Genomic DNA, 27,640 nt, shown 5'->3' on the forward strand with positions numbered 1-27,640 from the left:
TTACGTAACTTTCATGAACGCTTAATGTAATAACTAAGGAAACATGTTAAGTCTGCAGACGTTAGACGTTCATTTTAATTTCGAAATTTTTTTCTTTGGCGTTTTGGAGCAAATACTCTATTACTTCCAATTTCTAAACAAAAACTGTCATATCTCCTGGAGACTCCTCATACCCTCAAAATGTTGAACTGCCAAGAGGACTTTGGCTGGGCTGAAATCACAATATTTTAAAAGTAAATTTCTAAGAGCCAGAGGTTTGGAGGGAGGCTCTAAATTCGTTAGAAGTGAGGCCAACTACTACTAGGATTGAAAGCGTCCACCCAATGAGGTCAGGGATCCTGTGCTCCAACCCAAAGCAGCTCCCCAAACTGGGGGACCCTCGAGGCCCTGAGCCCCCACCACCGCTGAAGCCCCGCCCACTCGCAGGCCCCGCCCATCTGAGGCTCTGCCCCGCCCACGAGGTCCTGCTGGCTTCGCTGAGGCCCCACCCCCACAGGCTCCGCCCCTCCCCGCAGGCTCCGCCCCGCCCACGAGGTCTCACTCCCTTCGCTGAGACCCCGCCCCCACAGGCTCTGCTCTGCCCCCACAGGCTCCGCCCCTCCCCACAGGCTCCGCCCCCGCCCCAGGCTCCGCCCCGCCCACGACGTCTCGACGTCTCGCTCCCTTCGCTGAGGCCCCGCCCCCACAGGCTCCGCCCCCGCCCCACAGGCTCCGCCCCGCCCACGAGGTCTCGCTCCCTTCGCTGAGGCCCCGCCCCCACAGGCTCCGCCCCGCCCCACAGGCTCCGCCCCGCCCACGAGGTCTCGCTCCCTTCGCTGAGGCCCCGCCCCCACAGGCTCTGCTCTGCCCCCACAGGCTCCGCCCCTCCCCACAGGCTCCGCCCCCGCCCCAGGCTCCGCCCCGCCCACGACGTCTCGACGTCTCGCTCCCTTCGCTGAGGCCCCGCCCCCACAGGCTCCGCCCCCGCCCCACAGGCTCCGCCCCGCCCACGAGGTCTCGCTCCCTTCGCTGAGGCCCCGCCCCCACAGGCTCCGCCCCTCCCCACAGGCTCCGCCCCACCCCACCCCACAGGCTCCGCCCCGCCCACGAGGTCTCGCTCCATTCGCTGAGGCCCCGCCCCCACAGGCCCCGCCCCTCCCCACAGGCCCCGCCCCGCCCCACAGGCTCCGCCCCGCCGCAGATGCTGCCATAGAAACCCAGAAAGCGCCATGGCTGCCGCCGGCCGGAGAACACGGCCTGTGACACTGCGGGCGGCAGCCCTCCCCGCGTCAGCGTCACTTTCACCGCAGCGAGCAGCCCCCGCCCGGGGGAAGCCTAGGAAATGTCTGGTGTATCCGCCTCCACCGAAGAGCTCCCGCCTGTCCCGCTCGGTCCTGCGCTGGCTCCAGGGCCTGGATCTCACCTTCTTCCCCAGGAACGTCAGCAGGTGCAGGAGCGAGGCTGGGCGGGCGCCGGCCGAGCATCCCGGGGCCGCCCCCTCGCCTGCCGGCCCGCCCGGTGCAGGTTTCCCGCCAGACCCCGCGGGCTGGGCGCACACGCAAACACCCCGTCCCCGAGGCGCCCCCCACCCATACTTACCCACTCAGTCCTTACCCCGTAGACGTGAGCTCATATAGAATGCCCGGGACTGCAAAACCTTGCAAAGGCAAGGCTCTTCCTTTAGAGACCCTGGACATCAAATACATACTCGTGGGGATCAGTTTACCCTCCGGAAGGCATCTAGTTTTTTTCCATCAGGGACTGAAAAAAGGTGCCGCCCCACTGCAGCCGCCCTGAGCCTGCCAGGCTGCATATCTGCTCCGGGAATGCGAGCTACCTTCCCTGCACGTGAAGGCGATGACGTGTTTTGCAGCCAAGGCCTCTGGTTTACTGATTTCAATCTTCCTTAGTAAACACGTGCCTGAACTTTTCAATGCGCCTGGGAATCCGCTGGGGATGGTGTTAAAACGCAATTCGATACAAATTAAGAGTGTGGGTTCGTAAACAGAACACCCAAGCCTTTGCTGTGCATCTAACCTAATCAAAATCATGTCCCGTGGCAAGTCTTCCTCAGGGCGATGATCCCACAAAATTAATTTTATGAGTGATTTGCTGTCAGTATGGAATAGTCAATCGGTGTTGGTTGACCATAACCTATCACAACTGCAAAAGTAACTACATTTTATTTCATTTCCTTAATGTGACGTATGGACCAGGGATTTTTCCAATGGTTTCCTGATTGCAGAAATATTCACTGCCTACTACCCCAGGGAGCTTAAACTGTCATCTTTTGAAAACGGAACTTCTTTGAAGGTCAAGTTGGATAACTGGGCTCAGTTGGAGAAGGTAAATTAGCGCTCACTGACGCTTTGCTAAGAAATAGGTGTTTTTGAAGGTGTACTCCTGAAATCTGGGCTACCTGCGCCAGCCTGGACGGCTGTGCTACTGAGCTGGCCTCAGTTTCCCTGTGTTGAAAAGAATGTTGTGAAAGTTTGTCACAAGTCCCTTATGAACCCGGGCACACTCATTTCAAATTGGAGTGGGATGGAATAATTGGTTTTCTCATTGAAGAACAATATCTTAATAATTAACATGTTACACACACACACAATTTAGTTGAGAGACAACAGGGGATTAAGGTGAATTCATAATTGGACATGTGTCTAGAACATCATATATTCATTATAAGAATATAATGAAAATTCTTTCTTTCTACTATTAAAGTTCCTGGCAAGAAAAAAATTTAAACTACCTAAAGAGCTAATCCACGGGACAATTCACTGCAAAGCCGGAGTACCAGAAATCCTGGTCCAAGAGGTTTATACTTTGTTAACACATAGAGAGTAAGTCCTCTGGAATTGCCTAGTGACACAACCCAACGGGAAAATTGAATACGATGGGTCTCGTTACTACCATGTGGCTTGTCAACACTATTTTATTTTATTTTTTTTATTTCCAGAATTAAAAGTATCCAGGACGACCTCGTGAATTTCACAGACTACAGTTACCAGATGCGTTTGCCCCTGGTTCCCAGGTCGACAGCTTCAAAGTTGATTAAAGATAACATTAGGTTGTCAGAATTAACAAGCAATCCCAACATGCTCAGCAACGAGCTTAAAGTAGAGTTCCTCCTACTTTTACAGATGTTGCAAAGAAAATTAAGCAGAAAGTTGAATCCAAGTAAGTTTTCCTTTTTCCTTGGAAATAGTCGATTGAGTTCTTCCCAAGTGAATGAGGCCATACTTGAGTGCAGATGAAGGAAACGCTGGCCATCGTCTGGCCCATTTCTGCTTTTTTCTGTCACTGGTTTAAAGGGAAAGTAGTTCTCTTATGGTGACAGTGGAGTGATTTATCATCACTGGAGTGGTTTATGTAATAGTCTTTTCAAATGCAAGCATAGCCTAACTTAGTGTATTAGTACTTTTTATTGTATTAATAATCACATGAGCATTTTTTTAAGAAAAAATGTTAGTGCGTATGTTCACATAAAATTTTGTGGGAAATAAATGTCACATCTCATCTCAAGCTACTAAAGAGATGGGACCCCTTCAGAGTTCGTCAGGATGCTTCAGGAAAAGCTGGATTCCTGTGATTCACTCTAGATGCTCTCTAGAGTATGTCCAGTGTCCCCCATTCTGTAGCAGGCTCCATATGGAGACTGGGTAAGGTGAGGCAGATTGGGGCAACCTGTGGCAACTTTCCAGAGGCACCACTGAAATAATTCTCAAAGCATCCACAGCATTTGCCGTCAGAGTCCCAACAGATGACAAACAAAGTGAACTTTCTCTCCTTTGGTTTTACTTTTCTCACACTTACTCAGGACACCACTCATGTCTTGGAATTTTATAGTCATTGATTCACTTAGCGACTTTGTCATGGCCATGGCACCCGGACCACTAAAGAATGAGGCCACTGTAGTCCTTAGGATTTCTCTCTTGAAACTCAGTTTTCTGCCGAAAAGAGCCATTTTTCTCTCTAGTCTGGAAGGAAAGGAGAGCAGCTAACTGTAACTTCCCCTTCAAACTGTGAGTTGGATATTTTGGGTTTTGTCCTCTCTTACTCTGTTTGTCTTCCATTGCCTATAATTTTTTGTGTCTCTTCCTTGATTTGCTCTCATCTCTGGCTCTATTCATGAATTCATGAGTAGAGAAAGAATTGAAGTTACTAATCCTGTTGTGGAATTTTATATTCAAATTCTTTTGTGTATTTAAATGTTAAACTTTTGCTCTGATTTTTGTCATGCATGCATATAATGCGAATGTGTAATTTCAAGAAGACAATGAATAAACATTTTTTTGTCCCTATGTAGTCTCTGAAGCGGCACATGAACAATACCTTTCCATTCTGCTGGTGTCCTTCTTCCTGCATTCTCCATACTTCCCTCTGAGAGAGATTATTGTCCTGCTGCCTTTGTTTATAATTTCCTTGATGTAAAAAAAAAAAAAAAAGTTTATGCATGCAACTTTTCTTCTTAATTCCATTCATATATATTTCTTAATTTAGATTGTATCACTCTTTGTAGTAGGCAGATTGTCCCCATTGTTGTTTGTGCCCTAATCCCTGGAACCTGTGAACATACTGCATTATATGGCAAAAGAGGCTTTGCAAAAGTTGCAAACCTTGAAGTAGGGAGTTAATGCTGGATTATTCGGGTGGGTCCAGTCTAATCACATGAACACTTAAAAGCAGAGATCTTTCTCCAAGTGGAATCAGAGCAACGCAGCAGAAGTTGAAGTAGAAATGATCTGAAGTGTGAGAAGGCCTCCACCTGCCATGGCTGCAGGGGCCATTCGGAGAGCACAGGAAGGTATGGGCATGGCCTCAAGGAGGAAAGAACAACTGCAGAGACAGCCAGCAGCAAAATAGAGACTTTGGACCTGGAAGTGCAAGGAACCAAATTCTGCCAAAAACCTGAATGAGCACAGGAGAAGACTGATCTCCAGGGCTTCCAGAAGGAATGCCGCCCTGCCAACACCTTGATTTCAGCCCAGTGTCGAGACTCTAAAAAGAAGCCCTCAGACTTCTGTACTGTGGGATAAAAATCACTGTTGTTCATACGTCGCCAAATTTATGGTAATTTGTTATGGAAGAAATGAAAAGCAGATACAAACTTCATAGTCATTACTGTTGGCATCATGGGGTTATAGAAATATTCTCCTATATTTAAACTGACTAAAGTTTAGCCTCTCACTTTCATCTTTAAAATTTTAATTCCAGTAGAGTTAACCTACATACAGTGTTATATTAATTTCAGGTGTACATTATAGTCATTCAACACCTCCATACGACATCCGGTGCTCATCACAAGTGCACTCCTCAAGCCCCATCACCTTGTCCCGGCCATCCCACACTCACCACCATCCCCCCACTCCACCACCCATCCACCTCCCTCTGGTAACCTTCAGTTTGTTCTCTAAAGTTAAGAGTCTGTTCCTCAGTTTGTCTTTTTTCCTTTGCCCATTTTTGTTTCTTAAATTCCACATATGAGCAAAATCATGTGGTATTTGTCTTTTTCTGACTTATTTCGCTTAGCATGATACTCTCTAGCCCTATCCACATTGTTGCAAATGGCAAGATTTCATGCTTTCTTAAAGGTTGAGTAAAATCCCATTGCGTGTATATACATCTTCCTTATTCATCTTTCGATGGACACTTGGGATGTTTCCACAGTTTAGCTATAATAAATAATCCTGCAATAATCATAGGGGTACATTAATCTCCTTGAATTAGTGGTTTTGTATTCTTTGGGTAAATACCCCAGAGTGTGATTACCGGATTATAGGGTAGTCCTGTTTTTGAGGAACCTCCATACTCTTTTCCACAGTGGCTGCACCAGTTTGCATTCCCACCAAGAGTGTTAGAAGCTTCCTTTTGCTCCAGATGCTCGCCAACACTTGTTTCTTGTGTTACTGATTTTAGCTATTCTGACAAGTGTGAGCTGATAGCTCACTGTAGTTTCGATTTGCATTTCCCTGATGATGAGTGATGTTGAGCATCTTTTCATATATCTGTTGGCCAGCTGGATGACTTCTTTGGAGACATGTCTGTTTATGTCTTCTGCCTTTTTTTTAAATTGGATTATTTGTTTTGGGGGGTGTTGAGTTGTAGAAGTTCTTTATATTTTTTGGATACTAACCCTTTATCAGATAGATCATTTGCAAACATCTTCTCCCATTCCATTGGTTGCCTTTTAGTTTTGTTGATTGTTTCTTTCACTGTGCAGAAGCTTTTTATTTTGATGTAGTTCTAAGAGTTTATTTTCATTTTTATTTCCCTTGTTTGAGGAGACATATCTAGGAAAACGTTGCTATGTTAGCCTTTCACTTTTAAAAAATTTTCAACTTTATTGAGTTATAAATTACAAATAGAAATCATACATATTTAAGGGTACAGCTTGATGTACCCTTGGATGTACATATACGTTGTGTAATGATCACTACAATCAAACACATCCATCTCCTCACATGATTGCCATTTTCTTTCTTTGCTTCTTGTTTTTCCTTGCTTGTTTACTTTGTATGGTGAATATGCTTAAGATCAAATTTCAAGTACATGATACACTATCAACTATAGTCACCCTGCTATGTATTAGACCTGCATAATTTGTCCATCTTGCATACCTTTGATCAGCATCTCCCCATGTTCCCCCCATCCCCAATCCCTGGACATTACCATTCTACTCTTTACTTCATGACTTCCACCTAGATGTGAAATCATGCAGTATTTGTTTTTCCATGTCTGGCATATTTCACTTAGCATAAAGGTTGATTAATATTCCATTGTGTGTGTGTAAATATACATATCACATTTTCTTTATACATTCACACATTTTGGACATTTATGGACATCTCCATATCTTTAGCTATTGTAAGTAATACTGCAATGAACATGGGGGTGCAGATACCTCTTTGGAATACTGATTTCATTTATTTTGGATACATACCCAGAAGTGGTATTGCTGGATCATATGGTAGGACTATTTTTAAATTTGGGGAGAATCTCTATACTGTTTTCCATAATGACTGTGCCAATTTGCATTCCACCAACAGTGTAGAAGGGTTCTCTTTCCTTCCACATTCTCACCAACACTTTTAAATATTTTGTACTTTTTGACAATTAGCTATTCTAGCAGGTGTATTCTGATACGTTATTGTGGTTTTGGTTGCATCTCCCTGATTAGTGATCATGAGTAGTGATATTGAGTACCTGTTTATATACCTGTTGGCCATTTGTATATCTTATCTGTTATAGGATTTTATTTTTAGGTAGTATCTAAACCCAACGTGGGGCTCAAATTCACACCCCAAGATCAAGAGTTGCATGCTCCACTGACTGAGCCAGACAGGCACTCTTGTGTCTCTAATTTTGAGAAACATCTGCTCTGGTCCTTTGCCCAGTTTTTAGTTGGGTTATTTGTTTTGTTTGCTCTTGAGTTGTATGAGTTCCTTACATGTTTTGGATATTACTCCCTTATACATTGTAAATTATAAAACACTGATGAAGGAAATAAAAAGAAAACACAGATAAACAGAAAGGCATCCCACGTTCACGGATTAGAAGAATTAATATTGTTAAAATATCTATGCTACTTAATTGATCTATAGATTCACTGCAAACTTGCAAAATTTCAATGGTAGTCTTTATAGAAATAGAAAAAACGATCCTGAATTCATATGGAACCACAAAAGAACCTGAGAAGCTAAAGCAACCCTGAGAAAGACAAATAGAGCTGGAGGCATCACACTTCCCGATTTCAAACTATAAAACAAAGCTATTGTAATTAAAACAGTAAGGTACTGGCATAAAAACAGACATACAGGCCAAAGAAACAGAAGAGCAAGTCCAGAAATAAATCCATGCATTTACAGATATTTGATCTTCAATAAAGACGCCAAGAACACACAATGGGGAAAAGATAATCTCCTCAATAAATCACATTGAGATAACTGGATATCCACTTGCAGAAGAATAAGATTGGATCCTCATCTCACACCTCAACATAAAGGCCAGAACAGGTCTTCAACATAAAACCTGAAACCATAAAACTACTAGAAGAGAACAGAGGAAAAAACTTCCTGGACATTGGCATTGGCAATGATTTCTTTTCTTTTCTTTCTTTCTTTTTTTTTTTTTTTTTTGAAATGACATCAAAAGCACAGGCCACAAAAGCAAAAACAAACATGTGGGATTGTATCAAACTAAAATGCTTCCCCACAGAAAAGGAACAAGAGGGAGAAGGGAACCTATACAATGGGGGAAAAATGTTTGCAAAGCACAGATCTGGTAAGGGGTTAGTCTCTAACCTTTAAGATCTTAATTTGTCTGCAACTGAAATGGAGAACCAATTGTCCCAGAACCATTTCTTGAACCATCTGTTCTTTTTGTTCACCGACTTGTAATAATCTCACGTCTCAAATGTTTCCAGTTTCTGTGTATATATGGGCCTGTTTCTGGGCTCTAGCTGACTTTGCCCATGTGCAACATCAACACCCACACTGTCTTAGTTACTATTGCTTCAAAGTTAAGTGCTGGTACATGGTAAATTAGCAAGCCCTGCAATTCTCTGAAGTATCCTATTCATGGACCTTTGCTATTTCATTCACTGTGATTTTTATTGTCATGAATTCAGCAGTACTGCCTACTGTTATGTTTGCATTCACACCTAGCATATTATTTTATGGTCTTTGTTTTCCTCTTTCTTGTTTTTGTCTCACTTATTTTTTCTTTTGGATTGAATTTTATGACCTCTACCCCCCACCAACCAACGAATTTGGAAAATTTAAAATCTGTACTCTTTTCAGTGCTACCCTAGAAATGTTAACACGCATTTTTACCCTAATCTAAAACTAGTGTCTTCACTTTCTTTCTCCAACAATAAGGACCCTAGAACACTATGACACTGACAACTCCTTGCCAGCCCCCTACCACACTTCAGCATTTTAGTTCTCTCAAGTTCTTTTGCTGATACCACAAATCAGACAATTTTTTTTATACTTGTTTGCTTACATTTAGTCAATCTCACCATTTCTGCTCCTCATTGGTGCTACTTGGGATTTCTAAAACAAAACAATTCTATTTAATCTTCTATTCAAAAGTCCATCTTTCTGCAAAGCTAACCTCTATCATCTTCTTTGAACACAATTTCTCTTTAGCCACAGATCATCTCAACCCTGCAGATTCTTGAACAGTGTTCTATTATCACCAGCCTTGATTTTTGAGACTGATTTTAAGCTCAGCCAAAGTAATTGACTGTGATAATTATAGTTCTGAGAATGCTACCGACCAGAACTGTATATAGCATTACCAGGGTCTGACTCATGAATAGAAATTACCTTAGACTCTTTTTCAAGCCTCAGTGAAGGCTGAGCTGCAGAGGAGGGGTAAGTGATCTTTAGAAGCACAGGGAAACTAATGCCCAGGCGTGACAGTTTATAGATCTAATGAGAAATATGGGAAACATGGGAATAATTTTAAGTCACTATTTTTATACTAGAAACATATTTGAAAAATGAAGAAATCCTGTATGTTTATATGAAATATAAAAAATACATGAACTATTAAAAAAGTCATCTAACCTGCTACAACAGAAGTCAATACAGTGTTTTCTTTTTAGGGTACTGTATGGGAGAGATAACCAGGGGATTTGAGGGCACTAGTGATATATTACTATCTCTTGATCTGGGTGATGGGTCCCCCAGGTGTATTCATTCTAAAAATTCATCAGGCTGTAAACACATGATTTGTTCATCTTTCTGTATACATATTATTATTGAATAAAAACTAATTTTTAGAAAAATTTTATTAATTTAACAGAGAGAGAGAGAACAAGCATGGTGGGGAGCAGACAGAGACAGAGGGAGAAGCAGACCCCCTGCTGAGGAGGGACTCCGACACGGGGCTCGATCCCAGGACCACGGGATCATGACCTGAGTTGAAGGCAGACTCTTAACCGATTGAGCCACCCAGGTGCCCTCGAATAGAAACTTATTAAAAAAGTAATAGGAACATAAAGATGTTGTCTTTAACTTTTTAAAGCAAACATTTTGTGCATCAGAGGTGTGGGGAGAGGGTTAAGAACCTTCATATTCACACCACTCTTAGAATATGATGAAAGAGATGCCTAAGGAATTTGCCTAACTTGTCTTATTTTGGCAATGGCCATGGTGAATTTTTAACAAAGAGTTTCTGTATTCATGTTTTGTAGAATGGTTTGAGGTCAAACCAACAGTGGGAGAAATTACTCTTGATCATCTTCCCAAACAAGTCTCCAGGTGCAAATATAATTCCCCGATTTCAAGGGAAAGAGTTGCTCCTCCTGTTTTAAGTGAGTTGTTATTGTTGTTGTTTTATTTTTACTTGTTAAGTGGATTTTTTTGTTTCTATTTGTTTCTTTAATAAAATGTTGATCTAGGCATTCGGTCTAAAACTGTGTATTAGATTGGTATGTTGGTAGGCTTTTCATAGGTGGAAGGGCCCTGTGGTCTGCTAAGTACTGGTCATCTGGTGCCCTGCCTCCTACTAAAGGGACCATTTCAACTCTTGATTTCTCTTTAAAGTAGGTGAGTCTGAAGCAGATGGAGCTCAGCAGCAGAGCTCAAAGCCCAGTTCTCTAACAGTGGGTGCTGAATCCGTCCTCAGGCAGATATTGACACTGGCATACCTAAATTTTCCAGTTGGTTGTACCCACAAGAAGCCACTTGTTTAAATCCTGGTAGTTCAGAAAGCATTTACAGCATAGCAAGCTACAGGCCACCAGCCAAAGTCAGTCTCCTGCCCGGTTTTATATAGCCTGCAAGTTAAGAATGGCTTTCACATTCTTAAATGGTTGAAAACAAAATGTATCAAAAGAGAAATGATACTTCCTGACTCATGAACACTATATGAAATTCAAATTTTCCCGTCCATAAATAAAGTCGTACTGGCACATAGCCAGGCCTGTTCTCCATGCCTTGTCTATGGCTGCTTTTGCGCTCCAACAACAGGGGCAGTCACTGTCCTTGCCCACAAAGCGAGGGTCTAGATTTAGTGAAAAATAACAAACATAACCAATACAGCTAATAATTTGGGGGACAGGTTGAGGACATCTTTTTATTAAAAATTATTTGTTGTTTATCTGAAATGCAAATGTAACTGGCTGTCCATATTTTACATGACAAACTGACCACAAAGCCTAAAATATCTACTGTCAAGACTTTGATGGAAAATATTTGGTGACCTATGCAACGGGGCATGTCTTCTAACGTGTTAAGGGACTTCATGGGAGAACAAATGGTCTTTGTTTACATAAGGTCTGGAAAAGCAGGTCAACAGACTCCTTCCTATAAACTTAGGATTGAATATGCTAATATGCATTGTAAATATTAAAGAGGAGGGGTACAGAATGTTTTCCAAACACTTTGATCACACATCATGATCATTTAGTTGTGTTTTGTTAATGACCTACTAAAACTACCTTTTCTCAGAACTCACTTTTTAATGTGTAGACATAGGCCAGTTCACTAAAACCTCTTTAACTCCTCACATGCCCGAGGCATGGTACTCAAGAGAACCCAAAAGAATTGAGTGATGGCGTTTCTATGAGACAGAAGTATGTATCCACAGTTTCACCTTTGGATTCTGGGCACACATCCTCTCCTTCAACCCGCCTCAACCTCCTTCCAGGAGTGGCGCCTGCAGTGAAGGCTCCAGAAGGGTGGGAGCCGCAGCCAGGCTGAGGCTGAGTCGGGGGGGAGCCTTGGTTCCCTTGCCTCTCTCCCCTGAAGGCTACCTGGACCTGACTGGGGACGGGCAGCACAGGACCACTGGCTCTGACCTGCAATGGAAAGGCAGAAGGATGAATGAGTCACAGTAAGGCTCCCTTCCAGCCTACGGAACATGCTAGGTGTCCATGCTAAGTGTCCGTATTTGAAAAAAATGATGCCTCTGATACTTGAATTGCTAAAGAGCAATCCTCCTTTCTGTTATCTTTTCAGAAAAATCTCAAGGCCACAAAGGAGGTATTTTTTTTTTTAGAAAAATAATGCTATCATTATTTCAGATCAGAACTCCAACTAGATTCCTGCTTTTGCAATTTTAATCATGTATCAATGGCTATAAATAACTTCTCCCCCATTTTATTCTCTCAATGCTCTCTTTTTATGAGTCCCTCTCGCTTCAGTGGTCTTTTTCTATCCTTTTCTAAGTGGACGATGGGCCATGGGAGTTCTCAGGGCAGATCAGGTTGTGAAGAAACAGACTTTTATCTTTTTTACTTCTCTCAATTCTATTCTAGATACTTGGATTCTCTTAATCTAGGCAGAATGGAAAGGAATGAATGGTGTGAAGCTGACTTTGCTGATTATATGGATGAGAGCTCTTTTGCTAAATTTTATTTTCTTCCCAAATTTGTTCAAGGCATTCCTTTTTGGTTGTTTCTAGTAGAAGAGTAGAGTGATAAGTTCAGGTCAGCTAACATAACTTGAGGGTTAAGGGGAGGAGGCGAATCAGACCTAGATCGCGGAATCTGGGCCCAATTTTACTAAGATTGCGCTGCACGTACTGGCACTGAAACCAAGAGGCCGTTCACCTGAAAAGCTTCTAATTATCAGATACGGTGGGTGAAAATTAATTGTAGGATGGGTCATTACCTTTGTTTTTTTCATTAACACTTAAGTTCCTCCATTTGTTTACCCACTCCTAGCATCTAGCAAACTAATGGGCCAGGGGAAAATCGATTTCTCAACTGTCACTGGCTCCTCTCGTTAGAACTCAGTAACCCGAAGAGTCTGGGCAGCTTGGATGCTTCAGTGCAGAGTTCCAGAAACTCAACTATGAATTATGTGTATTCGCCAAATCCAAGCACTGTGAGAATCAGGCACTGTTGCCTCAGCTGCTTTCTGAAGCAACATCTAAAAATAATTGAGTCATATTCAGTATCAGATACACCAAAATAAGCCCTGGATATTTTAGGCACTGCTAATGACTTTTGGAAGTGGGTGACATTCAGGTTTTTTATTTATGGCTACTATAACACATGCTTTAAATATTCTGTTTACCAGGCATTTAGATGAGCCTGTGCTCAGCCTGTTGCAAATCGTTCTGCATGTTTGACGTATTAGAAACATTGATCGTTGTGCAAATATTTAATAACCACAAACTGATTTTTTTTTTTCCACAAACTGATTTTAATGTTACTTAAATATTCCAGGAAACACAGGTACTGGCGGCAATCCACTTAAAGAAATTTCTGTGAAGCAAGCTGGAAAATGTTCTTTTGAATCTATGAAATCTATCAGAAACAAGGAAAAGTAACCTTGGAAAGCACCCGTCTAATGGCTTTGAAGAAGTGATGCCATCATCTCCCGCTGTACTAAAGGGATATAATTAACCTAGTCTTGGACTTATAAGTAAATTAAAGTAGTGTCTCATCCATAATTGGGCTGAAGAACATGGTTTTTCAATTCAAGAACCATTTATTAAACTGTGTCAGATACTGTTAAAAATACAAAATCAAACAGCACAGAATGAGCAAGAATAATTTTAAAGATACAGTTAAACATAACTCACCATGACAAGTAGATAAGTTATTTCTCGTGAATTCTGTAGGAATGGTGAATCTACTTTGTAATAGGCTGTCCTCATTAGAAATGAAAATTTCTTCTACTTGGCCTGATACATATTCACACATCACATGCATTCATAATAAATGTATTCTGAATGATTATTATTATACATTGGCCCACAGAGAACCTTGTCCACCCCCATAAATAGCCTGACTTGAAACATTTCTTAAAAAAACAGGTGTCCCTCCAGTTGATACTGAGTTGTGGGAAAGGAAAATTGTGCTTCACTTGGAATTTGGTTCTGTTTAGCAAGCCATTTAGTTCAATTAAAAAATTTCTACTGGTTGCCGCCACTTTTATTGGAGGGAAACCAAAACAGCTGCTATCTTGAAAGATTAATTATCTTTCATACTTTCTTATAATTTTACATTCACATTTGGAAATTTTTCTTCAACTGGAATTATTCATGTTTTTATGCTATTTTGTGAACAGCCTCTTCTGAGACTTGCGAGCTGAGTATTACTAATGCTGAATCCCATGACACGCACGTACTCAGTCAATTGTTCTGCATTTTTGAAGGCTTGGCTTTATTGGAATTTCTACCTCCCGAGACTTCCATATTTAATTTCACATTCTTGGCAGGTAATATTTCATGAAAGGAAGTAAAGAGAGCCCTAATGAAATAGGATTACTTCTTGGGAGTGTGTTTAGAATCTAGTTATATCTGAGGTAAAGGGTCCAGTTTAAATGCGTGTCTTAACCAGCTATATAGGTCATTTGTCTGTTACCTTGCATTCTAATGGGATGAATCTAAAGTAGAAAATTATGAGAATAATCTCCAACCCATAACATATGGGAAACCTTAGGAAAAGGTTATAGAAACCAGTCTTCTGAACATTGGCTGGGGAAAAGATCCAGGGAAGAGGATTAGATTTGGGTAAACAGTCATATAAAAAGTTTCTTTATTCCTCTCTTGACTGCATGTTCAATCTCCTGAAAAAGCTAATTGCTCATGGCCTGACTATGGTAAGTTCCCAACACTCCCGTGGGGCCTAGGGAGAGCTGTGGAAAATATGAAGTAGTCTTACAAGTTTCATTTCATAGTGAATAAGTGAAGGATGCAAGTATAGTCAAAGTAGGTGACTTCAAGAGCTTCTTGAAGATGAGTTGTGTTAAGAGAGGCCAACACTACAGCTGTATCTTGGGAATGCCATTGCTTCACAGCAGATCCTTGGCGGAAGGAGCCAAGGAGCTTTCCTAGGAGCTACAGCAGCTCTTACAGGAGGAAGTTTTCAATCAATCAGTAGAACACTTATCACGGAATGGAAGCCTCTGTGATACACTCTTTGTATTCATTAATAAGCTTTTTCCCTTTTATACTAATTCGGGAGTTTATTGTAGTCAGTGTTTCCTACAAGTGGAGAATCATCCTCCTCAACAGTCCAAAGTGATTCTTCTAGGATCCCAAGTAAGGTAATAACCCAGGTGGCCAGCTCAGCCCTTCAGAGCTCTGATGACTCTGACCCAGCACTTATGGAGAAACAACGTTCTCTCAAAGGTGGTTTTGGAGACATGACTGATGCTCAGCTTAGCAGTTAACTCTGTCATATTTGGTTTTAATGTAGTAGTTACTGAAATTTAAGGGACCTGAAATGCATTCATACCTATATACATAAAAATCTAGATAGAGAACTATATGCCATATTAAGCACAGTCCTATGGTATTTAAATGTAGCATAAAAGTACTTTTTTCAGTTATTCAGGAATAAATGTGTCAAAGATATGGTATAATAAACACTTGTTAATAGAGCTAACTATGATGATATGTTCTGTATCACTGCTACACCATATAAGAAACCTTAGATTTTACAAACAAATGGTGAGGTTTTTACTATAATCAGAATGTCTTTTGACTTAAGACTGAAAAAGTGTCAATTTTCCTATTCTAAAGAAAACAAAACACAAGTCATTGCTTTAATGCAACCATGTTCCTGAATACCTCTGGATGATTTCATGGAAATATAATAAATTAAATAAATAAATAAATAAATAAATAAATAAATAAAAATTTGATTGACATAAAAACCATATTTTCACAAGATATAACTCATTTTGATGTTGCAATTTTGTTAACTACCCGGTAATTTTTATAGGCAAAATATTTTTCCAATCCTTTTAAAACCACTGTCTAATGAGACTTCTTTCATAAAAGCATATTTAAACTTGCAAAATAATTTGTCCACATTATTAGTAATATAAAGCTCTTCTAGTAGTAAAATAAGTTCATATTATTTGTTTGGGTTTTCATGCATAGGAAATCTAACTATGGGAAAACCTTTTATAAATTTTAAAAAATTGCTTTGTTTTCCATATTAAGGCACAATAGATGCAGACTGACATGGTCAAATAACACTTATAGTTCTATGAAGAATCAATAGTTATAGTTAATAGTAAGGTATAGAACACTGTAGAAGTCAAAGAATAACAATTATATTTGAATCAATCCAATTTAGATTTTAGACAAATTGGGTTACTCCTCTATGGTCTTCATGTGCTAAAAAGTTATTTGAGTTTTTCATGGTTTATACATAAAATATTTTCCCACATTCATTTAAAATGCAAAAGAAGGAAACAATCATTTATAGATGTATAATTTAAGCTCAACAGATCTTTTAAAGTAAAGAACAAAAGATAGGCTTCTTAATCTATTTTAAAACAAAATAAAGAGAACTATAATAGGATTTCAACAGCTATTTTTAAGTGAAAAGGTTTTTACTACATATGTGCTAATTAAAAATCCTCCTCCTCTAAAAAAATCTGAGTTACGCATATCACTAAGGATTAAAAAAATACTTCACACTATTGACACGTCACATACATTCTCTTCTATAATGTTAACTAAATTTTTTTTTTATAAAATAGATTTTAGGCTGTAATGTATTTTTGAAGAGTTAGAGCCCATCAACACAATAGATATATATATAATATATACTGTTTTCTGTTTTAAGAAGCTTGTTTAAGAAAATTTTAAAATTATTTTAAATGCAACAAGTTTAAAGATAATATAAACCACAATTACTTCAATTATATGAGCTCCTGACTCTTTAAACAAAAACATTATAAATTCTGTAAAACAGCTTGAGTACCAAAGTACTGTTCTGCCCAGTAACACATTAACTTTATAGACCACAAAGTCCGAATTCTAGTACAATTGAAATACTTGCAGTCATGCCTCAGGCTTTTTTTAAAAATATTTTTACTCTTTTAATTAACATTTTAAAAATTTGAATTTATAATATACTCCAAATTTCAATATAGTTCTAGAAATTTACTTGAAGCTAATTTTATCAGATAAATTATGTTAGTTCATATAAGTTGAATAAAAATAACTGTAAATATTAAATACATTAATCAAAACTAATATCCAAACACACTAAATATCTTTTAAAATAGTCAATTATCATCAAATGTAAATTCCCATACAGATTTAACTGCATTTGTGTTTTTACATTTTAATGTCTGTTATGGTTATATAACCTATTCCTTTATAATTGGACATTTAATTTCAGCTAAAAAACTTGGCAACGTTTTCCTTTAAAAAATAAAACTCAGAAGTATTTTGACTGTGTATCCATGTGTTGACAGATGTTAAACTGGAAACTTTTATTAAATATGAACTGAAACTACTGATTTACTATATACTTTATGGAGGACAGTATGGGTGTTTGTTAACTTGAAGATCGTCATACATGCCTTATATTCTGGTAGCTCAAGAACACTCAGTCATTCCAATAGTCATTAAATACTCATTCAATGTCAAGCACTATTCAAGGTGTTGCATTATTTTCTATGTTTCAGTGTTTCAACAATATAATATTTTGGTACTTTTTTTTTAATAAATTTTTTTATTTTTTTATTTTTTTTTAATTTTTTTATTTATTTATGATAGTCACAGAGAGAGAGAGAGAGAGAGAGAGAGGCAGAGACACAGGCAGAGGGAGAAGCAGGCTCCATGCACTGGGAGCCCAATGTGGGATTCGATCCTGGGTCTCCAGGATCGCGCCCTGGGCCAAAGGCAGGCGCCAAACCGCTGCGCCACCCAGGGATCCCTATTTTGGTACTTTTTAATGAAACTTTGGTACCTTTGTGAAGCTTATATATGCTCTTTTAGATTCTTCTTTTATCTTTCTCCCAAATATGGCTATTCTATTTTATAAAGGACACATCTAGTTTTCCTTGAAATTATATAAATACTTTATTTTTTTGAAGTTAATTTATAAAGTCAACTCTTATTCCCCCACCTTCCCCTTCTCCCCTCAACCTCTGGCTCTTGGACAGCAAAGGCGAAGGTAATACTAACCCACAAAAGGTCTTTAAAAAACAATTAAACAAGGAGAAACTTTTCTGTCAAAATGGGTTGAGTCGTATTCCAGTCCCTAAAGGTGAGAACGGGTTCACCTTTGCCCACATCAAAGCGTCATTCAATGAGATAGTGGATTTCCCATCTTCAAGGAAAAATACAGGGCCCTGTGCAGAGTTGAGGAAAGAGAAGATGGGATTATAAATTTGCAACATGCTTTAAACCTACAGAAACAGAATCCCTTTAATAATAATAGTAAAGACATTGGCAATATTTAGACAATGGTAATAGGAAATTTTAATATATGAGAAAAATCAGATTTTTTGAACTGCTACCAAATATAGAAAAAAATTTAGATATGTTAACATTTTGCCCCAATGTCTTTTAAAATAGAATTTGGTTTCATAATCTGAATTCTTTGAGTACAGTAGTGCTACCAATGGCAAAGGTATTGCTAATCCATTAATTAATACAAAGTTAACATTTTATAAAGGTATCTATGCCTAGCATAGAATTAAATACACTTTACTATTTTAACCATAGAGCCTCTATCAGATAGCTGGGGAAATGATTTAAGCCAGAAGCTCTGCAACTGCTCTCTAGAAGATGAAAAATAGGGCAGCCACGGGGGCCCAGCGGTTTGGCGCCGCCTTCAGCAGAGGGCGTGATCCTGGAGATCCAGGATCGAGTCCCGCGTCGGGTTCCCTGCATGGAGCCTGCTTCTCCCTCTGCCTGTGTCTCTGCCTCTCTCTCTCTCTCTGTCATGAATAAATAAAATCTTTAAAAAAAAGATGAAATATATATTGCTGTGTATGTGTGCACATAATTTAAAACAATGTCAATCATACAATGTACCACCAGATTTTTGATTGAGTTACATCAGGTACTTTGTATGTCAAGGATCATTCTGAAGAACCAAATGCAAAACAAGCCTTTTAATCTATTTCTCCCAGCTGTCAGAAAGAAAAGCCTGATTTCAAAAACATGAAATGGACTAAAAAACTCATCTTATTTTCTAACGTTATCAGATTTTTTATCATGATTTCAAATGACACAGCCTGTTGTTAATAAATCATTTCTTGACACTGGAAAACCCATCATATGAAGTGGACTGTTTCCTACTCATAGGTACTTGAAATTTCACAGAACACTAATTTTCTGTTTAAAGAGAAAGATGCTGGGAGGGAAGAACCCCAGCTATATGAGTTGTATATGATAGTAGGCCCTTTCCTTTTTTTTTTTTTAAAGATTTTATTTATTTATTCATGAGAGACAGAGAGAGAGAGAGAGGCAGAGACCCAGGCAGAGGGAGAAACAGGGAGCCTGATGCAGGACTCGATCCCGGGTCTCCAAGATCACGCCCTGGGCTAAAGGCAGCACTAAACTGCTGAGCCACCCGTGTAGCACCTTTCCTATTGCGGGTTTGGGTGCAGAGGTCTGTTAGGTCACCACAACTGCAGACAGAGTAAAGGAACCAGAAGAGGAGAAGAGAAACCGGAGGGCACATGAGGAATGAGAAGGAAGTACTAGGAACGGCTCAGCGGGGGCCGCAAGCAGCACTGGAGATAAATTCTAAAAACCACAGGATGTTTTCTGCTCTTAACTGTATATTATTGAATGTACTGCTTTGATTCTTTGTCTCTGAACATAAGTGGATAACTAAGTGTCCTAACTCTTTTCTGGACCATATTAGTTTATTTGGACTATATTAGTGTATTTCTAGCACCAAGTCAAGCTATGTCTCGGGTTTACATTAACTGCAAGCTATTTCATTTAAGTGGTTATCCCCAGAATAGCTGTTTCCACTGGCCTGGCATGTCAGTATAAGAAGTGTAATTAGTCACATTCCATGTAGAAACATAAAAATCAAGTGTGTAAAATGTGAATTCACCCTTTTCTGGGAAGTGGTGTTCTTTTATTCCGGACTGCAGTCTACACGGACTCATCGTGGTGTGCTTCACACGGACACCTCCACCTGGCCCCGGCCCTGAGACCATGAAAGGGTCTCCGTTCTCCCCAGAAATGGGGCACGTCGTATTTCTGACCATACACTAGGGCCCTTCCTTAGGGGTTAGCCATCCTTCACGATCAATCCCAATGATTTGTAAGAAGTAAGTCAATGTAAGAACATGTTTATCAATAACATACACCTGCCAGTTCTTAATTTCTTTGTGCAAATAACATACAAAGAGAGACTACAAAGTTAATTTTAATCTATTGTGATATAATTTAGAACCATGTTGACTGTTGCTTTGTCTCCTTATTTAATTTCCCCAAGGATATGATCTACATGTATCTTTAAACATTTGTTAGTAAGTAGACCTACTCCATGAGTTGCTTTCATGGTAATAATGCAACGACCATCTCTCTCATTTTATTTTAAGGACAGGGAAACCATTTATACTAATGAGAGAGCAGTGAGGGCAGTATTTTCTTACTCATTAGTGCTCTTTATGGGTACCTCCTTTCTTCAGATTATGCTTATTTTAAGAAAAGTTTTTAAAATAGAGGAACAAATGGAAACAAACCATTTATGTCTCACAATAGGCCGTACCTGGATTTTTAATCCCGTAAGGCAAGAGATGTGGGTATCAGAATGACTGGGCAGGTTCGATCCGGTCACGTAATCTGGTCCGACAATTCCTCCAAGCGGCTCTTCCTGGAGTCTCTTTAGCAAAGTTGCATAAACCATTTTTTGTGAGTCAGAAGGGGGTGTACATGCAGACTCTTCTGAGGACCTATATTTTCAACAGATGTTACATTTTCATTTTTGTAAAACCATAGAATAAATGAGGTTTACAATAGAAACAGTCCCTGAGGATTACTCAGTTCCCCTTTAGAGCTGATGGCAATTTAGACTGAATTCATAAAACGAAGGACTTTAAAATAAAGGCAGAAAAGAACAGGAATGTAAATTATTACTGAATATATGCTGTAAACAAGCCAAGAGGCATTACTGGGCTAAGATTAATAGTGAGCCAGTCCATGTTTTCAACAGGTTTGTCTATCATCTTAATACCTCCAAATCCCAATTTTCACAGCGTCTTCACTCACCGGCTCATGGACTGTGTGCAAGCTCTCCACGCATCCAATTCCTCAGAAAGGTGCTCGATCTTTAAAGGCACTGACACCACCCGACGTTTTAATAGCTGACTGAAACAGAGAGAAAGAGATTACCGCCTGACATCCAAGACTCAGCTATCAAAAAAAGCAAATAAGGGATCCCTGGGTGGCGCAGCGGTTTGGCGCCTGCCTTTGGCCCAGGGCGCGATCCTGGAGACCCGGGATCGAATCCCACGTCAGGCTCCCGGTGCATGGAGCCTGCTTCTCCCTCTGCCTGTGTCTCTGCCTCTCTCTCTCTCTCTCTCTGTGACTATCCTAAATAAATAAATAAAATATTTAAAAAATATTTAAAAAAAAAAAAAAGCAAATGAGCTTTAAGTGCCCAGTGGTTTTTGACGATCTACTGTCTACAAAGCAGCGTGGAAGAGTGAGGAGAAAACCAGAGATAACGAGTGGGCTGAGGGACACTGAGCAACTCTCGAGGAAGTTTCCACAGCACGGGGATCAGAAGCAATCAGCTTGGCCGGGTGGGGAACAGAGTGGGCTTCGGTGGGCGCCACAGCCCGAACCCTAGGTTTGCAGACCTTTCATGTACGACTCAGGATCTGGAAGCTCTGTGACGGACAGTAGGGAGTCCTGGGGGTATGAGGGGGGATGCTGCTTCTGGAAGGCGAGGCCACAGCAGAAGAACAGAGCCGCAGAGATGGGGTGAGCAGGAGCAGGGCTATGGCCGGAGGGAGGTGACGCAGGCCGAGGCCACGGCCGTCAGAGAACACTTCCTCGTGACCCTGATCACTTGATTCTGGGCCACAGAATCAGAACGACAATCGAGAGAGAGAGAGAGAGAGAGAGAACACAGGACGAGAAGCGGATTTCAGGAGGGAGAGCATCTTCATTTTGAGCACATGGAGTTGAGGCCAGAGTCTAGCGAGCCATCGGAGCTGGGCCTGAATACAAAACCCGCCAGGGAGGTGACGGGTGGAGCCACAGAGGGCGAGGTTCCTAAGGACAGAGCACGGAGAGGAGAGAGGAGTGCGGGCAGACCCGGAGAATGAGCTGGAAGCAGAGGGAGCGACGGGGATGGGGCTCACTCAGTATGTGGGGCCAGGGTGCCAGCATGAGCACAAGACACAGACCACAACCGGGGAGGTAGGAAGGGGCTCCCACCACCAGGGGGGTAGGAAGGGGCTCCCACCACCAGGGAGGTAGGAAGGGGCTCCCACCACCAGGGAGGTAGGAAGGGGCTCCCACCACCAGGGGGGTAGGAAGGGGCTCCCACCACCAGGGGGGTAGGAAGGGGCTCCCACCACCAGGGGGGTAGGAAGGGGCTCCCACCACCAGGGGGGTAGGAAGGGGCTCCCACCACCAGGGGGGTAGGAAGGGGCTCCCACCACCAGGGGGGTAGGAAGGGGCTCCCACCACCAGCGGGGTAGGAAGGGGCTCCCACCACCAGCGGGGTAGGAAGGGGCTCCCAACCAGGGCCTTCTTAGTTTCTCGTTCTAAACCAGCGTGTTTCTAGTAATTTAGATACAATCTCCCCAGTCTCTCTTGCCTCATGTCTGAACGCCTCCTTTTATTTCTGATATTATTATTTCAAGGGACTATTTTCTATTACCCAAGTCATAGATTAATGACCATACTCCATTAAACAATATTTTAATCCCATGTGGTACATCCTATGGCTCCCATAAGATACTGTAATATTGTTAAAAGTTGCTCTCGAGTTTGGGTCTGCTGCCTGCCCCGAAATAGGTTCTTCCCGCAGTGTCCCGGCAGCGGAACTGCCCGCTGTCCCCCGCCTGCTCCAGGGGCCACCCGACACCTCCACGGGGCCCTCACCGCGCCGGGAAGTGACGGGGCAGAGACAACTTGGTCCCGGAATGTCTGCCCCACAGGAAGGGCGCTCGGAAGGGAGGATTGGGGTCCGCGATGGGCTCTGTGCGCCGCCTTCGCAGGCCTGGAATGCCGACCTCAGCTGACTTAAGACCAATAAACCCCAGGTGTTTAAGCCAGAGTTGGGAGTCCTATTAATTTACATCCTAACTCGCTTCTGATTCCTACAGTTCATCGCTGCTCTGTTAGAAAGGACATGTGGGATGAATGGATGTATGCAACACGTGTCTGGCACCTTCCAGAAACCACGCTGGGCTCTGTCCTCGGAGAAGAGAGAGCGGCCTTACCTTGTGTACTCGTAAAGGGCTGGAACAATGCTTTGGTACCGTCTCCTGATGGCCAGTAATGCGCCCACATAACCACATAATATGAGCAATTCATTTCGAGCTCTAAAAGAGAATATATTTATTTTTTTTTTGATTCCATAACTTGCGGCACAGAACATTACCCACATATGTCTATATTTTGATGAGTGACATTTATAGCAAAATGTGTTCAGAAAATTTTCTCAACGTGAGGATGTTTTATTCGTGACTTAACTCCTATTCACACACTGATGCTAAGCTGCAGATGACGTTTCACTCTTGCCTTCTTGTTTTTCTCTATATAACCTGTGTCTTCATCTGAATTTCTCTGTCAATAACTCATTAGGCCCGATTTAGGGATTCCTGGCACACAGTGCAGACTCTAGGAAAGGACAGAGCATACCCGCTCCGTTTCCGGCTAGGGAAACTTGTCAAAGTTCCCCAGGCTGTGGCATCATCTTTTCCACACACGCCATTAACACAAAAATAGCCCAAAGCCTCCAATACAAACTATATGCCGTCTCTGGGGACTTTCATTCTATGGACAACAGGTCCTTAAATGATACTTGAATGTAGGGATGGGGTCCATTCTTCACTTTCTAGTGCCTGCCCTTTGCACACAGAGGCTATTTAAGAGATATGATGACTCGCTTCTGGAGGACTTGACGTCGAAGGATACCCCAAGGCTCTGAATTAGCACTATTTAAGCCAGGTGTGCGTGTGCGTGTGTACACACATATATAAACATGCTCACTCTAGGTATTGGTAAGTAGGACCACTACGATTATTTCTGTTTCAAGTAGACTTCTGTATTTTTTTCTTAAAAATAGCAGGGGATCCCTGGGTGGGTCAGCGGTTTGGTGCCTGCCTTAGGCCCAGGGAGTGATCCTGGGGTCCCAGATCAAGTCCCACATCGGGCTCCCTACATGGAGCCTGCTCCTCCCTCTGCCTGTGTCTCTGCCTCTCTCTTTCTCTCTCTCTCTCTCTCTCTCATGAATAAATAAAATCTTGAAAAAAATAAAATAAAAAAGTAAAAAAGCAAAAGTAAAAATAAAAATAGCAAAAGTAAAAGTAAAAATAGCAAACAAAGGGGCTCTTGGGTAGCCCAGTAAGTGTCTAGCTCTTGGTTTAGGCTCAGGTCATGATTTCATGGTAGTGAGATCGAGCCCTGTGTAGGCTCCATGGTTAGTATGGAGTCTGCTTGAGATTCTCTTTCTCTCTTTGCTTCCCTCCCTGAATTAAATAAATAAATCTTAAAAAAAAAAAGGAAATAGCAAATAAAAATGTAATTTTTCTACAAGGGCATCTACATGTCCAAGATGATCTTATTCTTTATCTGAACACCAAAAAGAATACAACCATTTAAAAACATTACATAAGTTCAATTATATATTTTTTGGGGAAAAGTACTCACTTAGTACATGTATGTAAGAGTAATTTTTCAGTGCGAATATAACTCAACAGGTCAAGAACCGGATAGATGGTATCCAATGTCCAATCTGAACTAGTGATGTATTCTGGCAAAATAAAACCAAATAAGAGATTTTCTAAATAATAGTATTAAAACATGTTCATTCAATTTTTAACTTAGATAATTAATTTTTTTCTGGTCAATCCCATCAAGATCACAACTATTTGGATATTTAACCCTCTCTCAAGTTCTCATGCCCTACAATCACCAATCTCTTGCTTTTTTTTAAATTTAAGATGGCCAGTGCTGGAATTTAAGGCTTCCAATCAATATTAATGAAAAGATCAAATAAATGAGATTTTAGATTATACTACCAACTAGAAACTTACCTTTGATGAAGTCAATACCAATCGGAAGGGCCTTTTCAGGTTCCTGACTTAACAAGTAATACTTTACAGTTTCAAATATATTACCATCCGCATGGGCTGCCTCCGCTAACTGCATACACTCCTCTAGCGTGGGGAGCTTGCACTGAAAAGGAATCAGTTTGATGATGTTACTAAAATTTAACAGGGGGAAAAGCAGTGGTATAAGCACTGAGCCTTTCCAGTATGCCTACTGTGCTTTTCTTATAAAAGCTGCCCAAAATAGATATAAATGAAGTAATCTGTATTAAGAGCACATATTTATGGACATATCTTTAGGATCCAAGAACAATAAACAGGATATTACCTAATGAGTTAGTAGTTTTTCATCACATAAATACCTAATAAAAGAGGTAGAAGTAAATTGTCCTGATTTTGATACTGGAAATAGTATCCACGCATGCAACTTAGGAAAAAAATGCTGAGATTTCTTATTTCAGAACATACTGACCGATACCAGAAACTACATAAAATGTAGAAAACATAAATGAAACCCTCTTACGTGTCCCCTACACCGTGGCATTTAATTTCACTGTGGCCTTTGAGACAAAGCAACGTCACTTTAAGCAGGAAGGCAAAAAAACGTAGTTCCCGGAGTCGTTGGCTCTGACATTCCTAAATGCCACAAAAATGGGAGATTCTGAGCCTATGAAATTTCCTTATGGTAGAATGTAAAGCAATACTACTCCCCATCTTTTTCATATAGTGTTTTTTTTTTTCCTGTTGAAACTCAGAGTCTGCTCCTCCCCGAGGCAAGTTCTTCTGCTTCCACAACAAGGACAGAAATTAAGTTATCTTTTATGTCCACATCTGTATGTTCGTGATGTTTGAGGCTGAAGTGTTGAACGTTTGCTGGTTTGTTTCTGAGCAACCCCCATACACAGTCTCATGCCTTGTGTCTCTGGTCTCTGGAAACCACAGAGATGGTGCTTCCACCACAGAAGGGATTCGGGGTCGTGACCCGGATGCTGCTGTTCCATCAGGGCAAGGTCACCGATCCCCGCCCCCTGCCTGTGAGGTTTGTCACTCTCATTCCTTCGTACTGTCCCTTCACGCCCCCTTAAGTTACTGAGATGGTTTATGCGATCTTTTTATTAATGCACTTATTCAAGAGTTTCCTATTTGCTGCGGTTTAAAGTGGGTGGGAGAGTAGGTGATGGGGAGGAAGGAGCCCTCTTGCCGTCATGGGCATCGGGTGTTGTACGGAAGAACTGATTCACTGCACTATACGCCTCAACGTAACATCACACTGGATGTTAACTATCTGGGAATTAAAGAAAAACTTAAAAAAATACATGAAAATTTGGTAAACGGAACATCTTGGATTCCTCAATCTCTCCCTGCTCTCTTAAAAATTACAACAAACTAAATTAAATGAGCTTTCATACATATAACATTTCATATTGTTTCTCCATATTTATTTGCTAAATGCCAGTTATTTGCTAAGCAATTACTACTATGTGCTAGGTCCTATGCCTGGCTAGACAAAGTAAAGTTTCTTTACTTTGACAGACACCCAAAAAGGAAATAAAAAATGGTTTCTATTGAATTGTATCCTCAAATATAATATAAGAAGAGTAAGATGATCATTCCTACAATTTCTGTCCTATCTTAAAATTCTGAAAGTCTTATAATTAACGTAATATTTGAAAATATAACTTTTAGCATTACTTGTGAAATGATCCAGAGGTAATAACACCTTTACATATACTGACTAGTGTTTTTTTTTTTAAGATTTTATTTATTTATTCATGAGAGACACAGAGAGAGGGAGAGGCAGAAACACAGGCAGAGGGAGAAGCAGGCTCCATGCAGGGAGCCTGACGTGGGACTCGATCCCAGGACTCCCATGATCACGCCCTGGGCTGAAGGCAGGCACTTAACCACTGAGCCACCCAGGGATCCCCCTGACTAGTCTTTCTAAAGAGTTATTAATGAAGTCTGACCAGAAAATCTAATTACATCCTTTTAGGATGTGTGATGAAAAGACCATGTGGATGTCATCTTGCCCGTGTCATTACTAGTGTGTAAACCCAGACAAATATCTCCTTGCCTCCCTAAGCCCCAATATTAGCACCTGCTGTCCTCACCTCAGAAGATATGTGGTGTACATTTAAAGCACCGTGCAGGGGTGCCTGGGTGGCTCAGTTGGCTAAGCATCTGACTTCAGCTCAGGTCTTGACCTTGGGGTCCTAGGATCGAGCCCTAACATTTAGGGGTCTGTATTCAGCAGGGAGCCTATTTCTCTCTCTCCCTCTGGCCCTCCCTTCTTCTTTCCCCCTCCCCCTGCTTCTGTTCTCATTCTCATATAAACAAATAAAATCTTTAAAAAAAGAGAGTACTATGCAGCAAATGTAAAGTTCCTACTTCCTTCACTATTTTAATTGCAACATTGAAAGAGCTTTTATTTGTCATGTTTGTGAAAGCAAAGTGCAGCTCATTTAAAAAAATAATTCACAGAATACAAAGTGTATAAAGAAATTAAATGACCCATGATCTCATAGCCCACTGATCACTGTGCACATTTATCCTATCACAAGTATTTCCCTGGTATCACACACACTTACACACACACACTCACACATACTTTTGATCTATCTGTGCTAACATAATACTTAGTAAGAATCCACTGTTGGATGAGTAGGGCCACCCAGGCACTGGGG

The 27,640-nt window shown here is 41.0% G+C and overlaps 2 protein-coding genes and 1 long non-coding RNA gene across 10 annotated transcripts in view; 1 reads left to right on the plus strand and 2 right to left on the minus strand.

The window, feature by feature from the left end:
• Positions 1-1,183: 1,183 nt before the first annotated feature.
• Positions 1,184-13,392, plus strand: SPATA4 (spermatogenesis associated 4). Of its 2 annotated transcripts, none has more exons than XM_025434043.3 (6): positions 1,184-1,426; positions 2,196-2,325; positions 2,704-2,822; positions 2,939-3,159; positions 10,184-10,303; positions 13,166-13,392. In XM_025434043.3, exons 1-6 carry the CDS (start codon positions 1,209-1,211, stop codon positions 13,267-13,269), a joined length of 912 nt encoding a protein of 303 aa, XP_025289828.3. In that variant the 5' UTR covers positions 1,184-1,208; the 3' UTR covers positions 13,270-13,392. The 2 variants fall into 2 exon arrangements, with proteins under 2 accessions (XP_025289828.3, XP_048950865.1); XM_049094908.1 differs by having other exon boundaries at positions 1,194-1,330.
• LOC125752646 (uncharacterized) lies at positions 2,897-6,110 on the minus strand. Its single transcript, XR_007402654.1, has 2 exons — positions 4,315-6,110; positions 2,897-3,959 (listed from the first exon to the last, which is right to left on the minus strand). It is a non-coding gene; the product is annotated as an uncharacterized LOC125752646 (long non-coding RNA).
• The window catches only part of WDR17 (WD repeat domain 17), a 113,043-nt gene continuing 93,143 nt past the window's right edge, over positions 7,741-27,640 (minus strand). For 6 of the 7 annotated variants that reach the window (XM_025434042.3, XM_025434041.3, XM_035699754.2 and 3 more), the window contains 6 exons: positions 24,942-25,083; positions 24,556-24,658; positions 23,124-23,225; positions 20,935-21,033; positions 20,435-20,618; positions 13,408-18,047 (listed from right to left, as the gene is read on the minus strand). In XM_025434042.3, coding sequence (XP_025289827.3) covers positions 17,928-18,047; positions 20,435-20,618; positions 20,935-21,033; positions 23,124-23,225; positions 24,556-24,658; positions 24,942-25,083 — 750 coding nt within the window. In that variant the 3' untranslated portion in view covers positions 13,408-17,927. Of the gene's footprint in view, positions 11,792-13,407; positions 18,048-20,434; positions 20,619-20,934; positions 21,034-23,123; positions 23,226-24,555; positions 24,659-24,941; positions 25,084-27,640 lie in introns of those variants that run through there. The other variant, XM_049094907.1, reaches the window with a different exon arrangement.

This window comes from Canis lupus, chromosome 16 (genome assembly GCF_003254725.2).
Source record: "Canis lupus dingo isolate Sandy chromosome 16, ASM325472v2, whole genome shotgun sequence".
Taxonomy (NCBI): Eukaryota; Metazoa; Chordata; class Mammalia; order Carnivora; family Canidae; genus Canis; species Canis lupus.

Coding starts and splice junctions, on each gene's coding strand:
- SPATA4 (XM_025434043.3), top strand. CDS start 1,209: ATGGCTGCCGCCGGCCGGAGAACACGGCCTGTGACACTGCGGGCGGCA. Junction 1,427..2,195: donor TTCCCCAGGAACGTCAGCAG/GTGCAGGAGCGA, acceptor CGTATGGACCAG/GGATTTTTCCAATGGTTTCC. Junction 2,326..2,703: donor ACTGGGCTCAGTTGGAGAAG/GTAAATTAGCGC, acceptor CTACTATTAAAG/TTCCTGGCAAGAAAAAAATT.